The sequence below is a fragment of the Danio rerio genome, chromosome 9, assembly GCF_052040795.2.
Source record: "Danio rerio strain M-AB ecotype USA chromosome 9, GRCz13ab, whole genome shotgun sequence".
Taxonomy (NCBI): Eukaryota; Metazoa; Chordata; class Actinopteri; order Cypriniformes; family Danionidae; genus Danio; species Danio rerio.
Genome location: NC_141029.1, coordinates 40,840,755 through 40,855,459, shown reverse-complemented (window position 1 = coordinate 40,855,459; position 14,705 = coordinate 40,840,755). Strand labels below are relative to the sequence as shown.

Genomic DNA, 14,705 nt, shown 5'->3' with positions numbered 1-14,705 from the left:
GCTTCTAGATGGCAGGGGTGAGTCCTGATGACAGCTGAAGAGCTACAACTCAAGAGGGTCAGAGAAAGCGGGCCCAAGCAGGGGGTCGAGAAGGCTGAATGAATTTCTCTACGTTACTGGCCCTCCTCTGGGGGTGGGGAAAGTGCCAGCAGGACATATTTAGATGGGAGAGAGAGGGAAAAAGTCACTGTGTGAGGTAACAGGCATCAGCAGCTGAGCTCTTCTTTAGACTTCCAGACTCCACTAATTTGCTTTCCCAAGAGTCCGGGATGGGATGAACAAAGAGCGTTTAGTCACTAATTGTCACTAGATCAGCTTTCAATCACTTGACAGTTTGATTTCTCTTGGCCTCCCGTCATTTCTCATACTGTCTTCACTTTGCTCACTATAACTTCCATGTATACCATGATGACGGAGACTGACGAATATGGATGCTGGAAGAGTTTCACTCGACGTCTCTCCATGCTCAGATGACCCATAACTGAGAAAACCCCTGGGCTTCCAGGACATAAATGATTGGTCTGATGAAACAATTTGAATGCAGTGTGTGATAATTTTTAGCTTTAAAATAATTTAAATAGACATGGTAGACCTGGACACATCCGTTCAATGGTTTTACTGTAGCGGTTAAAATCTGCTTCAGCAAATTCTTTGATGTTACTACTTCCCATAAAAGAGAAAAATAGTACATGAATTAGAAAACGTTTATAAGTAGATGCCAAATTTGACCGCTCTGGTCATGTTGACAAATCAATAGATGTATCATTGCCTAAAGCAAAAATAAAATAGGTATTCCAATATGCTACAATACTGCACTTGCTCTGGATGTATGCAAAAAAGCTGATGTTGAACTTAATTCATTTCTATTGTCTTTACCAACAGTGATTCTTACAGTAGTTCCATGGACATTAAAGTTGCAATGTGATTGGTTATGAAAGGAGCACATGATCCATGTCATCTGCTTCGCGTTCTCCAATGGTAAGTGTTACAGATTCGCATCTCCCAATAGTAGTAAAAAAAAAAACAATTCTGTAGCAGCCCGGAGAACACCTGCTGTGTATGTGATGTAGGACTTATTTTTATTAATATTGATTGTGTTCAGTACTTTGTGAAACTTTGTGTTGTAAAAAATGTGCTATCTAAATAAACTAACTTACTAACTAACTGGAAACTAATGAGGCAGATAGGGCAAAATTATTAGCCCTGTGAAAATGTAATTGTTTTTCAAATATTTCTTAAGTGCTGTGTAACAAAGAAGGTAAAAAAAAAAAAAAAAGATTCATTTATTTTGTCTTTATCATGATGACAGTACATACTATTTTACTAATTATTTTACAAGATACTGGCATTCAGATTATTATTTTTTTATTGATTGTTAACTAGGCAAGATTAATAAAGGTTAATTGGGCAAGCCATTGGACAACAGAGGTTTGTTGTAGCCAATCAAAAAAAAAAATCCTAAAGGGGGCTAATAATATTGAACCTTCTTCATCCAAAAGAAAATATATATAATAGGAAAATGTTTTGTAGTAACTTCTTGTCTGGTTTTTGTCATGTCAGTTTCACTGAAGGGACAACATACCAGGGGAGTCTTTATTTTGGAGAAAGTGGTCAGATTCTAGCCACCTGTCCTGATATTTTTAGCCATCAGCTGGAGTCATTCCCCATTCTTTAAAACATTACTGTGAGGATGTAAGCATTTAGTTAGAAATAATTTAATGACGCCATTATTAGTTTATCTAAAGCAATATTTTTTTGTAACCCTGTTTAAGGGTAATGACAATAGATAGCTTATATATGGCTAAAAATATAATGGATAATACTATATAGCTAAAAAAAAAATAATATACCTTTCTCAGTTTATTTGGATTTAAGCTATACTGAATTTATGTAATGGGTTTTTGAGGAAAAAAAGTTGGCTAAATTTTATAAAGTTTTATAAAGGTCTGTAAACTTTTTTTGCAAATTCCAAATAATAAAAACATGTGACAAAAGGGTCAAAATGTTTTTGTTTTTCTTTTGGTTTTATCATTCTGTATCTGTTTTTTAACATCTTTTGAAATAAAGAATATGAATATTATATTGTCTGAAAATGAATACATTTTGTTATTTTATAATTACTTATTGTAGATAATCATAATGTTTATGTTTCATCAACCTGGTAATCTTTTTTTTATTTTATTTATTTATTTTTTAATTGTCAATGGTTGCATAGATAGTCTTATAGTCATAGCCTGATATTATTTACACTTTTTACAGCGCCATATGTTTAAATCAGTGCATGACTTCACTGTTTATTTTTTGAAAGCAAGTGTAAAGTATTAATCCTAAACAGACAACACTCGCATTACATTCATGAGTTCTCCACAGAAACATACCCTAAAATGCTATAGGTTGTTTAAACCCAGCGTTGGGTCAAATATGAATAAACTCAACAGTTTGGTTAAAATGCCATCAAAATTTAATTTCAAAATGAGGCTATATGTTTGTCCATACGTGACTCAATGTTGGGTAAAACCCCAGCATAAGCAAAACAAATGAGTTATCAATATAACATTCAAAACCTTAAAGATAATTCGCGGTCTCCCCTTGAAAGTGAAATGACATTTACGACCCTTCCGTGTGCCCGTGCGAGCCCTTTCTCCATTTGAGGCGCACGAACCCTCCCCTCTTTGAGCAGCGACCCAATCCGCTTGAGTATCAGCCTGACATCAACTCTGAAGAAACTTATACGAGTATATAAACATCTATACTTTCCTTGAGAATGCTGAGTTTCCTCCAAGCTGTGGTCCACTCCCTGTGTCGTGTTCCTTCCCGGCGGACAAATAGACTAAAAAATGGCACCTAAGAAGGACGCTAAGAAGCCCGAGCCCCCCAAGAAGGCAGAGCCCGCACCTGCCCCAGCTCCCGCGCCCGAGCCCCCTAAAGCCGACGCAGTTGACCTGTCCGGTGTGAAGGTAACAATCATACCTGTTAACTATTTACAGACACACTCGCACTGAAATGTTTATTGAATCTCTTTAGTCATTAATGCTTTTCAATAAACGTTAGGCATTTAAAAATGTCATGAATCGTCTAGCTCTAGTCGGTGACTATTTATATTTACAGTTTTAAAGTTTTTTTTAAAGCGTGTTTTCACCTGAATTTCATTGAGGATCATTTTTGATTTTTTTTTTAAATTCAGTGTTCATATCATATTCATTTTACTGATTTACAGTAAACATTAGACGTTTAAAAGAAGTGCATATCATGTCTTAATTGCGTCTGTCGGTATAATAGACGTCGTTTGGACGTCCATCAGACGTGTGACAAAGTTCATTATGGAATCTTCAATGCCAATAACACCTTTATTGTGAAGAGAGAGTGTGTGATGGATTCCATGCATTTGCGAATGAAGAGTTCCATAATATTTGTATTTCTGTAAAGCATCTAATATTTATTTAACTTAAGTATAAAAATTACATTAGTTACACTCATTAATAGTGTCTCTTAAACTCCAAAAATTGTAAATTTCAAGACAAATTTGGGTAAAACATGGACACACTCAACTGATGGGCTAAACTATATAATACAATCTCAATGCCAACTTTAACTCAGTGGTTAACTTCACCTATATTTTATCCAAGTTTAGGTTAAATACCCATTTTTACACAATTACAATAACAAAATGCAGAGCCATTACAAAAGAAGTTACTTATATATTTAATCATTTATTCATAATAAATTATGTTTTTATTAACTTCTACTAAGCTGCCCAATATTGTTTTGTAGTCTAAAAAATGTCTAATATTGGCTCACTCAGCACCATGGATAGCTCCACATAACTTCCATTTTTTTCTGCATAATTACAATCAATGCCACACCCCTTTTCTGATTGGCCCAGATCTGGAGAAGGTTGACATGGCCAAAAATGGAGCTCCTTACTGTTCTAAGCAGCTGAGAGACTAAATTAAGCTTCCTAAGATCTGTGACTCTCCCTCTATAGTTTTGTAGTAAAGCAGCTGTTTGTGAATGACTCACCTGTCATAGCGGTGTTAATGATGTGATGGGCTTTCTCATGTCCTGAAGCTTATTCCACGTCACCAGTAATGCTGAACTATGCAGAACAAAATGAACTTGCATCAATGATGAAGAATCTTTAAACTGACAAAACTGCTTTGACTCAAAATTTAGATGACATAGAACATACCTGACCACTTATTCTGTATATCATATCCAGTATAAGTCTTAATATACAAATATTCTAGAATGGAATGAAATTAAATGTTCCCAATATTGTTTGTGGAAGAAAATAACAGCTCTTTTATACAGTTTGCATCCTTAAATCTCATTCAAATTGAGCTGTCATGAACGTTTCAATGAACATGATCTACTGATGTGATGTTATATCATGTTTGGTACTGACTTATGGCATAAATAAAACATAACTCTGTTTTCCTGCAGCTCGATTTCACCCAGGACCAGATGGAAGGTAAGATTATTTGTCCTTTGACACAATCTTCCATGTACATATAAACGTAAACAGGATGCTGTGCTTAAAATAATGTAAAAATAAAAATAATAAAATAAAATCACACAAAATAAGTCACATATTAAAATTCCTAACTAAATATAATCTACTTCTAGGCTTGAATTCAGTGCCACACTCAAAAAATACAGCATTGTTTAACCCCAAATTTGGTTACAATATGGACAAACCCAACTGGGTTAAATGCATTCTAAACAAATTCAGATCAAAATAACCTAGACCTTTTAATTAAATCAAAGCTTAAAACCCATTAAATGATTTTACATAAGTGAGTTGTGTCAGATTCCTGAAGTGTTCTGGGATTCACTTCCATTATGCCATGAAGGTCAAACAATTCAATGCAACTTCACAGTTAATTTGCACCATTGTCCAGAAATTGCACCATTACGAGAAAGAATGTGTCCGCTTCTTAGTGTTGAGCAGCTTTCAGCAACCTGGGTGTGAGTTACTCTGCAGTCAGCATTCTGGCCTCACATGGCACTGCCTTTATATGGAGGGAGATATATTCTTGGGAGAGTGTATCAATTGCAAGTCGACTCTTTGAATGTCTTCACTGGTGGCAGCTGGCTTTTAGCGGAAATCAGATGAAGCCATTAATCTTATAGCATATCGTCTTCCAGTGAGGCAGAACCCTCAGCCATGACGTTCATAGAAACCCTGTGCACTAATTATTACACAGTCTGCTCAGTTTTAGGTCTAAATGATTAATAGGCAGTGGTTATAACGTGTTATTCTGTTAATATGAGAGATTGAAATAAAATGCACCATACTAGTGAGGATCCTCAATGTACAGTTGATGTCTGAATTATTAGCCCCCTTTGAATTATTATTTTTTTCTTTTTTAAATATTTTTCAAATTATGTTTACCAGAGCAAGGACATTTTCACTGGATGTCTGATAATATTTTTTCTTCTAGAAAAAGTCTTACTTGTTTTTAGAATAAAATCAGTTCATAATTTTTTTAAAAACATTTTAAGGTCTAAATTATTAGCCCCCTTAAGCTATAATATTTTTTTCGATAGTCTACAGAACAAACCATCATTATACAATAACTTGCCTAATTACCCTTACTTGCCTAGTCAACCTAAATAACTTAGTTAAGCCTTTAAATGTCACTTAAAGCTGTATAGAAGTGTCTTGAAAAATATCTAGTCAAATATTATTTACTGTCATCATGACAAAGACAAAATATTGTATCGAATTATTAAAACTATTGTGTTTAAAAATGTGTTGAATTTTTTTTTCTCTCCATTAAATAGAAAATGGGAGAAAAAAATAAACAGGGGGGCTAATAATTTTGACATCAACTGTAGATACTGTACACATTGAACTACAAATGGACATACTAAACAATAACTACATATTTTTTGTTTGTTTATTTGCTTGTTTTTAAATCATAAGTAAATCATACATAATATAACTTGACCTGTGGCAGACTGGTTTGTATTAATATAGACCAGGGTTGTCCAAACTCTTTCCAGGAGGGCCAGTGTCCAGGAGAGTTTAGCTCCAACCCTTATCAAACACACCTGAACCAGCTAATCAAGCTCTCAAGAGTAGAAACTTCCTGGCTGGTGTGTTGAAGCAAGTTGGAGCTAAACTCAGCAGGACACCGGCCCTCCAGGACCGAGTTTGGACAGCCCTGATATAGACAGATACACTGAATAATTATTGTAAAAATGTCAACAAAAACGTTAACAAACCTTTAACTAAGACTTTTAGCTCAATAAACAAGTAATTTGTTGCCTATTTTTGCAAGGTGGAAGATGGGTTTATGTATTGGGTAATGGTATGTAGAATCAATGGATTTACTCTTCAATGTTTGGACATTCAGCAGTGAAAATTACACCACACTGAACTCAACTAAACTAAACTTCAACTCTAAAAACTAAAGTGACGCAGTTTCAATTTACTAGAACTTCTATATTTAGCTGCTTTGACAAAATGTACATCGTAAAAGCATTATAGAAGTAAACATGAATTGAATTGAATAATATATGTACAGTTGAAGTCAGAATTATTAGCACCCCGGTTTATTTTTTCCAGAATTTCTGTTTAACGGAAAGAATATTTTTTTAACACATTTATAAACATAATAGTTTTAATAACTAATTTCTAATAACTAATATATTTTATCTTTGCCATGATGACAGTACATAATATTTGACTAGGTATTTTTAAAGACACTTCTATACAGCTTAAAGTGATAGGGTGTAGGCAAGTTATTGTGCAGCGATGGTTTGTTTTGTAGACTATAGAAAAAAATATAGTTTAAAGGAGCTAATAATTTTGACCTTAAAATTATAAAAAAAATAATAAAACAGCTATTATTCTAGTCGAAATAAAACAAAAAAAGACTTTCTCCAGAAGAAAAAATATTATCAGACATATTGTGAAAATGTCCTTGCTCTGTTAAACATCATTTAGGAAATGTTTAAAAAAAAAAAAATTCAAAGGGGGGCTAATAATTCTGACTTTAGCTGTATATGTAAGAATATAAGTACTAATATATAGAAAATAAGCACTGATAAAGTGCCACAACTTTAGTAATAGACAGTTAATAAGCCAGTAATTAATAGTGGGAACTATTAAAAATTATTTTAATAACCGTTTACTTGAAAGCTCTTTGGGTAATAAAAATATGTCTATCGTATCTTTCATTTAAGGTTTATTGTATTAGATGTTCATGAAACTTTATTAAGATGAGGAAAAAATGCAGTAAACCAATCAATTTTGGTCACTCTTTATTTTATTGTACAGTTCACACTATAAACAAACCATTAACTTTTAGCTGCTTATTAATAGTTATTAAGGTAGTAGTTGGGTTTAGGATGTCTGGCAGGACAAGGGATGTAAAATAAACTTATACTTACAAGTGCTAAAAAAACAGTTAATATCATAGTATTTAACAGGTAGTAAAGACAGTAGTACTGTAAATTGTTAAATAAGCTAAAGTTAGCAAAATTTTAAATATAAAATATCCAAAATCATTTAAAAGTATCTAATATAGCACTAATATTAGTTTGCACTGCCAAGGAGCATTACAGAAAAAGAAAAATCCTATTGAAATAGAAGATCATTGTCTTCACGGTTGGTTTGATTTGCAGGTTTTGAATGAGGAAGTTGCTTGAAATTGTTCAGAGAAATGACACATTTCACCTTTAACTAAAACAATCTACCTTTTTCCAGATTACAGGGAGGCTTTCTTACTTTTCGACAGAGTTGGTGACAGCAAAGTAGCCTACAACCAGATTGCAGATATTATGCGTGCACTGGGACAGAACCCAACCAACAAAGAGGTTACAAAGATCTTGGGCAACCCCACCGCTGATGGTAAGGGAATTTTTCCTTCCTTCTAACATTTTAATGAGCTACCCTGAAAGAATCTCTACATCAGCATTAACACTGTCAAGATCTTTCAACATGACATGTTTTTAGAATCTTTTTTTTTTTTTTTACTAATTGGCAGAAGGCTGGTGTCATGACAGGTGCTTGCAGCATTATGTTTCACATCATCTGCACTCTGTGACCTTTCCTTTCCCTTTTGACCCCGTTTGCAGATATGGTAAACAAGAGAGTGGACTTTGAGGGTTTCCTGCCTATGCTGCAGGTTGTGATCAACAACCCAAACAAGGCAACATACGACGACTACGTTGAGGGTCTGCGTGTATTCGATAAGGAGGGCAATGGAACAGTGATGGGTGCTGAGCTGCGTATCGTCTTGTCAACACTTGGTAAGTGGCAAAACTAACAGGTTGAAAGCTTTAACTAGTGAAGCCCTTCTCGTTCTATCCGATCTAAATCTCACTACAATCTGAGTCAGTACAACACTGCTTCGAGTCTACAATTTAGTGTGCCTATTGAGACCAAGGGATTTAAGTAAATTCTCACATCTTCTACTTGTTAGCCTATATTAGGGTTGTCAAAAGTATCGAGTTCGGTACCAATCGGTACTGAAATTTAAAAAAACATCCATTTTCCCATAACATCTGAGAGCCGTTAAGCACATTGTTAAACACAAGCCATTGTGTTCACATTCTCAACAGAAATTGGCCATGAAGGTTTACCACTTTTCACAGAAAGCAAACACGGATACACAAACACTGCAGAGTTTTAAAGTTGCGTCAATCAGCTGGTCTGTCTATGAGCTGACAAATGAGCGATCCGCTGATGGATCGACTGATCTACAAGGCTTTGAAATGCTCCAGTGTCCGCGTATCTCTGCTTGCACTCGGTAAACAGCAGTGATGAATGGTGAACTGATGACCTTCATGGCCAATCACAGTCATTTCTGCTGAGCATTTGAACACAACAACCAATCAGTGGTGTTTAAGGACGTGCTCACAGCAATGAAATGTTAGCAGGAAAGTGACGTTTTTAAAATTTCAGTATCGATTGGTACCGAACTCAATACTTTTGAAAACTCTAGCCTATATTACACTCTCCCCAGTAAACATCACTCCCATTAGCATTATGCCACCAACACATCTCCTACTTGATGTAATTGCACCAATGTAATTCTATAGCTTGCCTCATGAGACCAGGGCAATGAGGTCTATTTGTTCATCTACTAGCTGGACTCTACTACACTCGCCCATTCAAATTCAACCTCTTTAACGCAGTTCTTGAGTACAAGTGATTCTAAGAACCTTGATCAGCTTCATCAGTCGTGTTTACTTAAGTCTCAAGCTAAACTTTGTAGGAAAGTGGTTGTGTGGTGGATATTGCACACTTCCCTACTATATAGTATGTGAAAAATGGATATGAGCCAATCAGTATGTACAAATTAATAGTATTAAAAAAACAACAGGTGAGATGTACCTGGATGCCCTAGTACTGTACATTCAATGGACACTGAACTCTTCCATGAGGCCACAAGAAAGAATTTATGAATGGGAGAGAAGAAACGCAACTGATTTGGGTAACCCATGTAATAATGCCAATATGACAGATGTCCGAATTCCTTTCATACTACCTACATTTAAAAAGAATACATTTATTTTAACGTCAAGGAGTACATTAAATTTCAAATGTAGTACCTACCTGAGTTTTGGATTCACTTTTTAATTACAGGAGCAGTGTTAAAAACATTAGTTATAATCCTTGCTCCTATTTATGTCACAGTACCAACATAACCATACCTGCCAACACTCCCATTTTTCTTGGGAGTCTCCCATGCTTCAGACCCGTCTCCTGCCACCCTCCCGTTTTGTTATTTCTCCTGGAAAACTCCTGTAATTTCACTCCACCTCAAGTCCTCATCTTTTTGGTACAGTGTGTAACACCCCCGGGTCACCAACATTGGTATATCCGATCGCAGCAGCCTCCCGAAACCCAATCCATAATAGTACAGTTAATTACACCACAGTGCAGTTACTATGCTATATACTACTGTGTTATTCAGACTAACACACATCACCACCAAGACCCCCCCCCCCACCAGCCCATTCCTTCCCTGGTCTCCCGGCATTTCAGAGACAAATGTTGGCAGGTAAGAACATAATCCCCCTGTTTCTACCCATTAAAATGGCCTCAACTATACTCGGCCGCACAAAACCTCGCTCTAACCATAAAACCCGTACAGCTCGACTTAAATTGCTCACTTCGATAAGGATTCAGGACATGAGATATTTATGGCATGGGAGGCTAGTGCGCTAACGAGGAACGCTAAAGAGAGTGGCATCCAATATGAATTTCTATTGTGACTTTTGAGGTCAAGGGAGCGAAGTTTACTCCCACAGAGCATACAGTATACACTCATACCTAGGGCCAGACGGAATCTGCGGATGTTTTTTGCTATTTCTGCGGAGAATTTTGGTAAAAATCTGAGGATTTCTGCGGAATTATTTTGGGAGTATCCAGCAGATTATCATAACTTACACTTTAATATATTAAATAAAAAGTAATAAATCACTGAATAAAAACTGAATAAATTCGGATTTACACATTTACTCAAGTTAATAAAAAGAATTTATAATGGGCTAAAAAACTGCGGCATTCTGGGGAAAATCTGTGCGCACAGATTCCGTGTGGGCCTACTCATACCCTCTGGTTCTACTGACACTGCAACAAGTAGGATTCTGCAGTGTTTGAAAATGGAAGGGTTACTGTAAATTCATTTATCCATGCATTAATGATTCCATAAGGAAGTTCCAAAATTCTGATTCTACATATGTTTTAATACAAACTACAGTCTTTTTAGCAGGAAAAAATAAATATGGTCTCAGCTCACAGCTAATATCATTACATGCATACACATATGAACAATTTTAAGTCATTCTGTTGCATTAGTCTTTCAGCTTTTTTGATGGATTGACCAATTCATCCTTTCTGTTTTTCCTTCAGGTGAGAAAATGAGTGAAGCCGAGATTGATGCTCTAATGCAAGGCCAGGAGGATGAAAACGGCTGTGTCAACTATGAGGGTCAGTCCAGATTTTTTCATTGTCTGAATTCACTTTTATACAGTAATGCCGGCTTCCAATCTGTTCAACGTAGGCTCACTCTGAAAACGTAGCCCTATATATGTTTCTGGAGATCACAAATTATGTAGCCTGCAGTACGTATGGCTTCATTTAGTCTTTGAAATGAACGCTACGGGACGGTATGACACCTTTTCTTTTCGCGCTTACCAGCTGACCGCTTAACTTTGTATGGACGACTTTCCTGCTGTTACCAGTTTATCCAGTTAGCTCGCCATGTATGTCGGCGAACTTGAGACGCAGAGAGGAGCTGACCACGACAACTGGATTCGAGTCTGGCGAAGTACGGTTACAGAAAGCGGCAAAGACAAAAACAGAAGTCAAAAAATGTAATTAACAAGTAAATAAAAGGGTGAGAATGTGGTAAAAATCTAAAAAACGTAGTAAAAAAAAAATCAGACGGAGTCTTTTTTTTCTGGATTACTTTTTTGAAGTGGTTGGGTGGGTCAATCAGTGCTTTTGAAAACACTATTGGTTGGGTTTAGGGAAGGAGGGGATGGGTCAGTTGGTCGGTCGGTCAGTCAGTAGGGTTGGTCTATGTCAACCAATTCGGCATCATCTGATGTCTAATGTGAAACATCGCGATGGACGATGGCATCATTGTCATAGGCAGCGGTGATCTAATTATTTATGAATAATGAATTAATTCATAACAAATTATTTATTTGTAGCCTACCAATTCAACTACCTGATAAGCATGGTCTTGGTTTAACCCATAACCAATAAATAAAGATAAGTTACACACAAATTACCACTTGTCAATCCCACGTATTAGTGTAAATGCAGCGGTGTGCATTTTTCGCAAGCAGGTTGCTGCTGCGACCAGGGCGGGGCCGAGGATCGCGATGCCGGGTCAGCATCGTGAGGTCTATCGACCATCGCCGATGGCATCATGTATCGACCCAACCGTACCAGTTAGTCGACAACGGCCTCTGGTGGATTTACGCAAGACAGGCAGCCGCAAATAGCACCCGCTAGAGAAATTTAAGTCTCTCTAGAAGTTAATCTAGCACCCGCTAGAGAAATTTGAGATTTAAATCTCAAAAAAACGTACACAGCGGCCTCTGGTGGATTTGCGAAAACAAAAAACTTAGCTCCTAGGACGTGTTTGGTGCTTTTCGGAAATGTATAGAGGTACGCTTTCAGAATGAGCCTGGGTTGGATCCGTTTGACATAGGTGTAGTGGTTATTCACAAATAACAATAAGCAATCATTGTGGCGATGCAGTGGCGCAGTAGGTAGTGCTGTCGCCTCACAGCAAGGTCTTTGGTTTGAGGCTCGGCTCAGTTGGCGTTTCTGTGTAGAGTTTGCATGTTCTCCATGCGTTCGCGTGGGTTTCCTCCGGGTGCTCCAGTTTTCTCCACAGTCCAAAGACATGTAGTACAAGTGAATTGGTAGGCTAAATTGTCCAGTGTATGAGTGTGTGTGTATGAATGAGTGTGTGTGGATGTTTCCCAGAGATCGGTTGTGGCTGGAAGGGCATCCGCTGCGTAAAAACGTGCTGGATAAGTTGGCAGGTTATTCCTCTGTGGCGACCCCTGATTAATAAAGGGACTAAGCCAACAAGAAAATGAATGAATGAATGAATCATTTTGTGTCTTAATCGACAACAACATGACACATCAAGACAGACTAGCATGTTTACATTTTTTTGGTCCTCCACGATGGACATGGCATCTGACATTCACTGATGAGGTCTTCCATATACAGGTTTCATAAATGGTGAAACGACAGAAACATGATCAGTGCTGTTAGTTGGAATTATACAACTGACTCTCTTTTTAGGGCAGCTACTAAAATATATGCTGTCCGTGTTTAATGCCTATTATTAAGGACTTCTAAATGACTGTTTCTGAAAGTCAGTCACTAGTTTTGTCTTATTAATGACATATGTTCTATCATTTGTTTCTGGACCACATATTCTGACACAGAATCATTAAAAATGCTGTGTAGTTTGAACCTGGCATAAACAATGATCTATTTATAATTAATAATGACTATCTAACTATAATTAATAACACCACTGGGTCATCAGCTTTGGTATAGTATCTGATCACAGTGTCTACCTGAAACCCAGTCTATAGTACAGTTACTATACTAACCTAGTTCTCAACTGTGTTAATCCCCCACCCCTAGTTCTAGTGACATTGCAACATGTAAGAAATTGGAAGGGTTACTTTAAATTCACTTTACCCATGCTTTAATAAGAACGTTCCAAAATTCTGATTCTACATATTTAGAATGAACTATTAAACAATTAATAATGACTGACCACCTTTTAGAGTTCACATGTGCTTGTGCTCTGCAATTTTAAACCCACCTCATGTTTTCTGACTCTCTCCATTTTGAACAGCTTTCGTCAAACACATCATGTCTGTCTAAGTCGGAGCTGTGAGGAGACTGAAGCATTTCTCCAGATTCCATGATGTCAGGACATCCACACAATGTTTCCAAAACCAACTCAGAAACGGATGAAAGGGACACAGGATGTTAGTCATAAACAATTATTTTTTTTTTTTTTTGTGTTTCCTATTTTTTTTTTCCACTTGAATCCTTTTTCTTTTGTCCATTCTTGGAATCCATTCATTTTTTTCCAGCTGATTTTCTTGGTGTTGTTCGTGCTGGGACAAGCCTCTCCGTAGCAGAGAAGTTGTGAGGGGTGAGGTGGGTCTGTTAGGGCGGGGCATCATGGTAACTCAAATATATAAAGCACTCCCTCTGACCTCTCGCTTTCTGCATCCCAAAGTCAAAGGTGCTAAATATACTGCCATCAATGGACTGGCTGCAAAACCTCCTTCCCCTTTCCCCAGAGTCTTAATTTATTTTTCGCCTCTGTCAATTCTCATAATAAACTTTTGACAAAGTATTAGCATTGTTGTGATTCATGTTTTCATACTGAGTGCACAGGGCTGAAGGTCAAGTGAAGAGTAAGTGGAACAGGTAGGTGCATGTGATCATTTAAATATAATACACATTATTACATTACAGAAATGCAAATGAATTTTTTTTTATTAACTTTGTTAAATTTGTTAATTTATTAACTTTTTAATAATTTAAGAAAATAAATAATCAAAATACTGATATTATTATTATTACTATAGTTAAAAATGAAATTATTTGGCCTTTTTTGTGACTCATTAATTTGAAAATAATTATTATTGGTTTATTTTATAATATTATTAAAATTTATTAATGTTATTTGTAAAGCAATGCTGTTGTTTATAATAAAACTTCATACTATTTTTTTTAGTTATAATAATATATTACAATATATATATATATATATCTTAATGCTTCAATTAACAATATATATTATATTTTTATATTATTTTGTATAATTGCTTAATATTGTAATAACATATTCCAATATATTGATCCTTCACAGTACTCGGAACTAAGCCAAAGCAAAATGACTCATTAGTTAATAATAATGTAGTCAATTTGTATTATTGTATGGTTATATTTTAAATGGTGCTTGTTTTTATTTTCTATGAATTAATCATGTTTTATATATTTAATACCCAACTTAATGTGTGCAATGTGCCTATGTATACAATTGTGTCTTAGGATCTTTACCCCAAGTCACAGATTTTTACTCACCCTTCACAAAAGCATTGTACACTACAGACACACACAAAAAAACCATCAAGACTTAAATACAACCAAACCCAAACTGATTAATCATCTACACAAAATC

At 35.9% G+C, this 14,705-nt stretch overlaps 1 protein-coding gene across 1 annotated transcript; it reads left to right on the top strand.

Moving 5' to 3' along the window:
• Nucleotides 1–2,806: 2,806 nt before the first annotated feature.
• Nucleotides 2,807–13,874, top strand: myl1 (myosin, light chain 1, alkali; skeletal, fast). Its single transcript, NM_200000.1, is given in 6 exon segments — nt 2,807–2,957; nt 4,444–4,471; nt 7,718–7,861; nt 8,089–8,262; nt 10,874–10,951; nt 13,362–13,874. Coding segments are annotated over 6 exon segments (573 nt in total). The 5' UTR covers nt 2,807–2,837; the 3' UTR covers nt 13,391–13,874.
• The last annotated feature ends 831 nt before the right edge of the window (nt 13,875–14,705 follow it).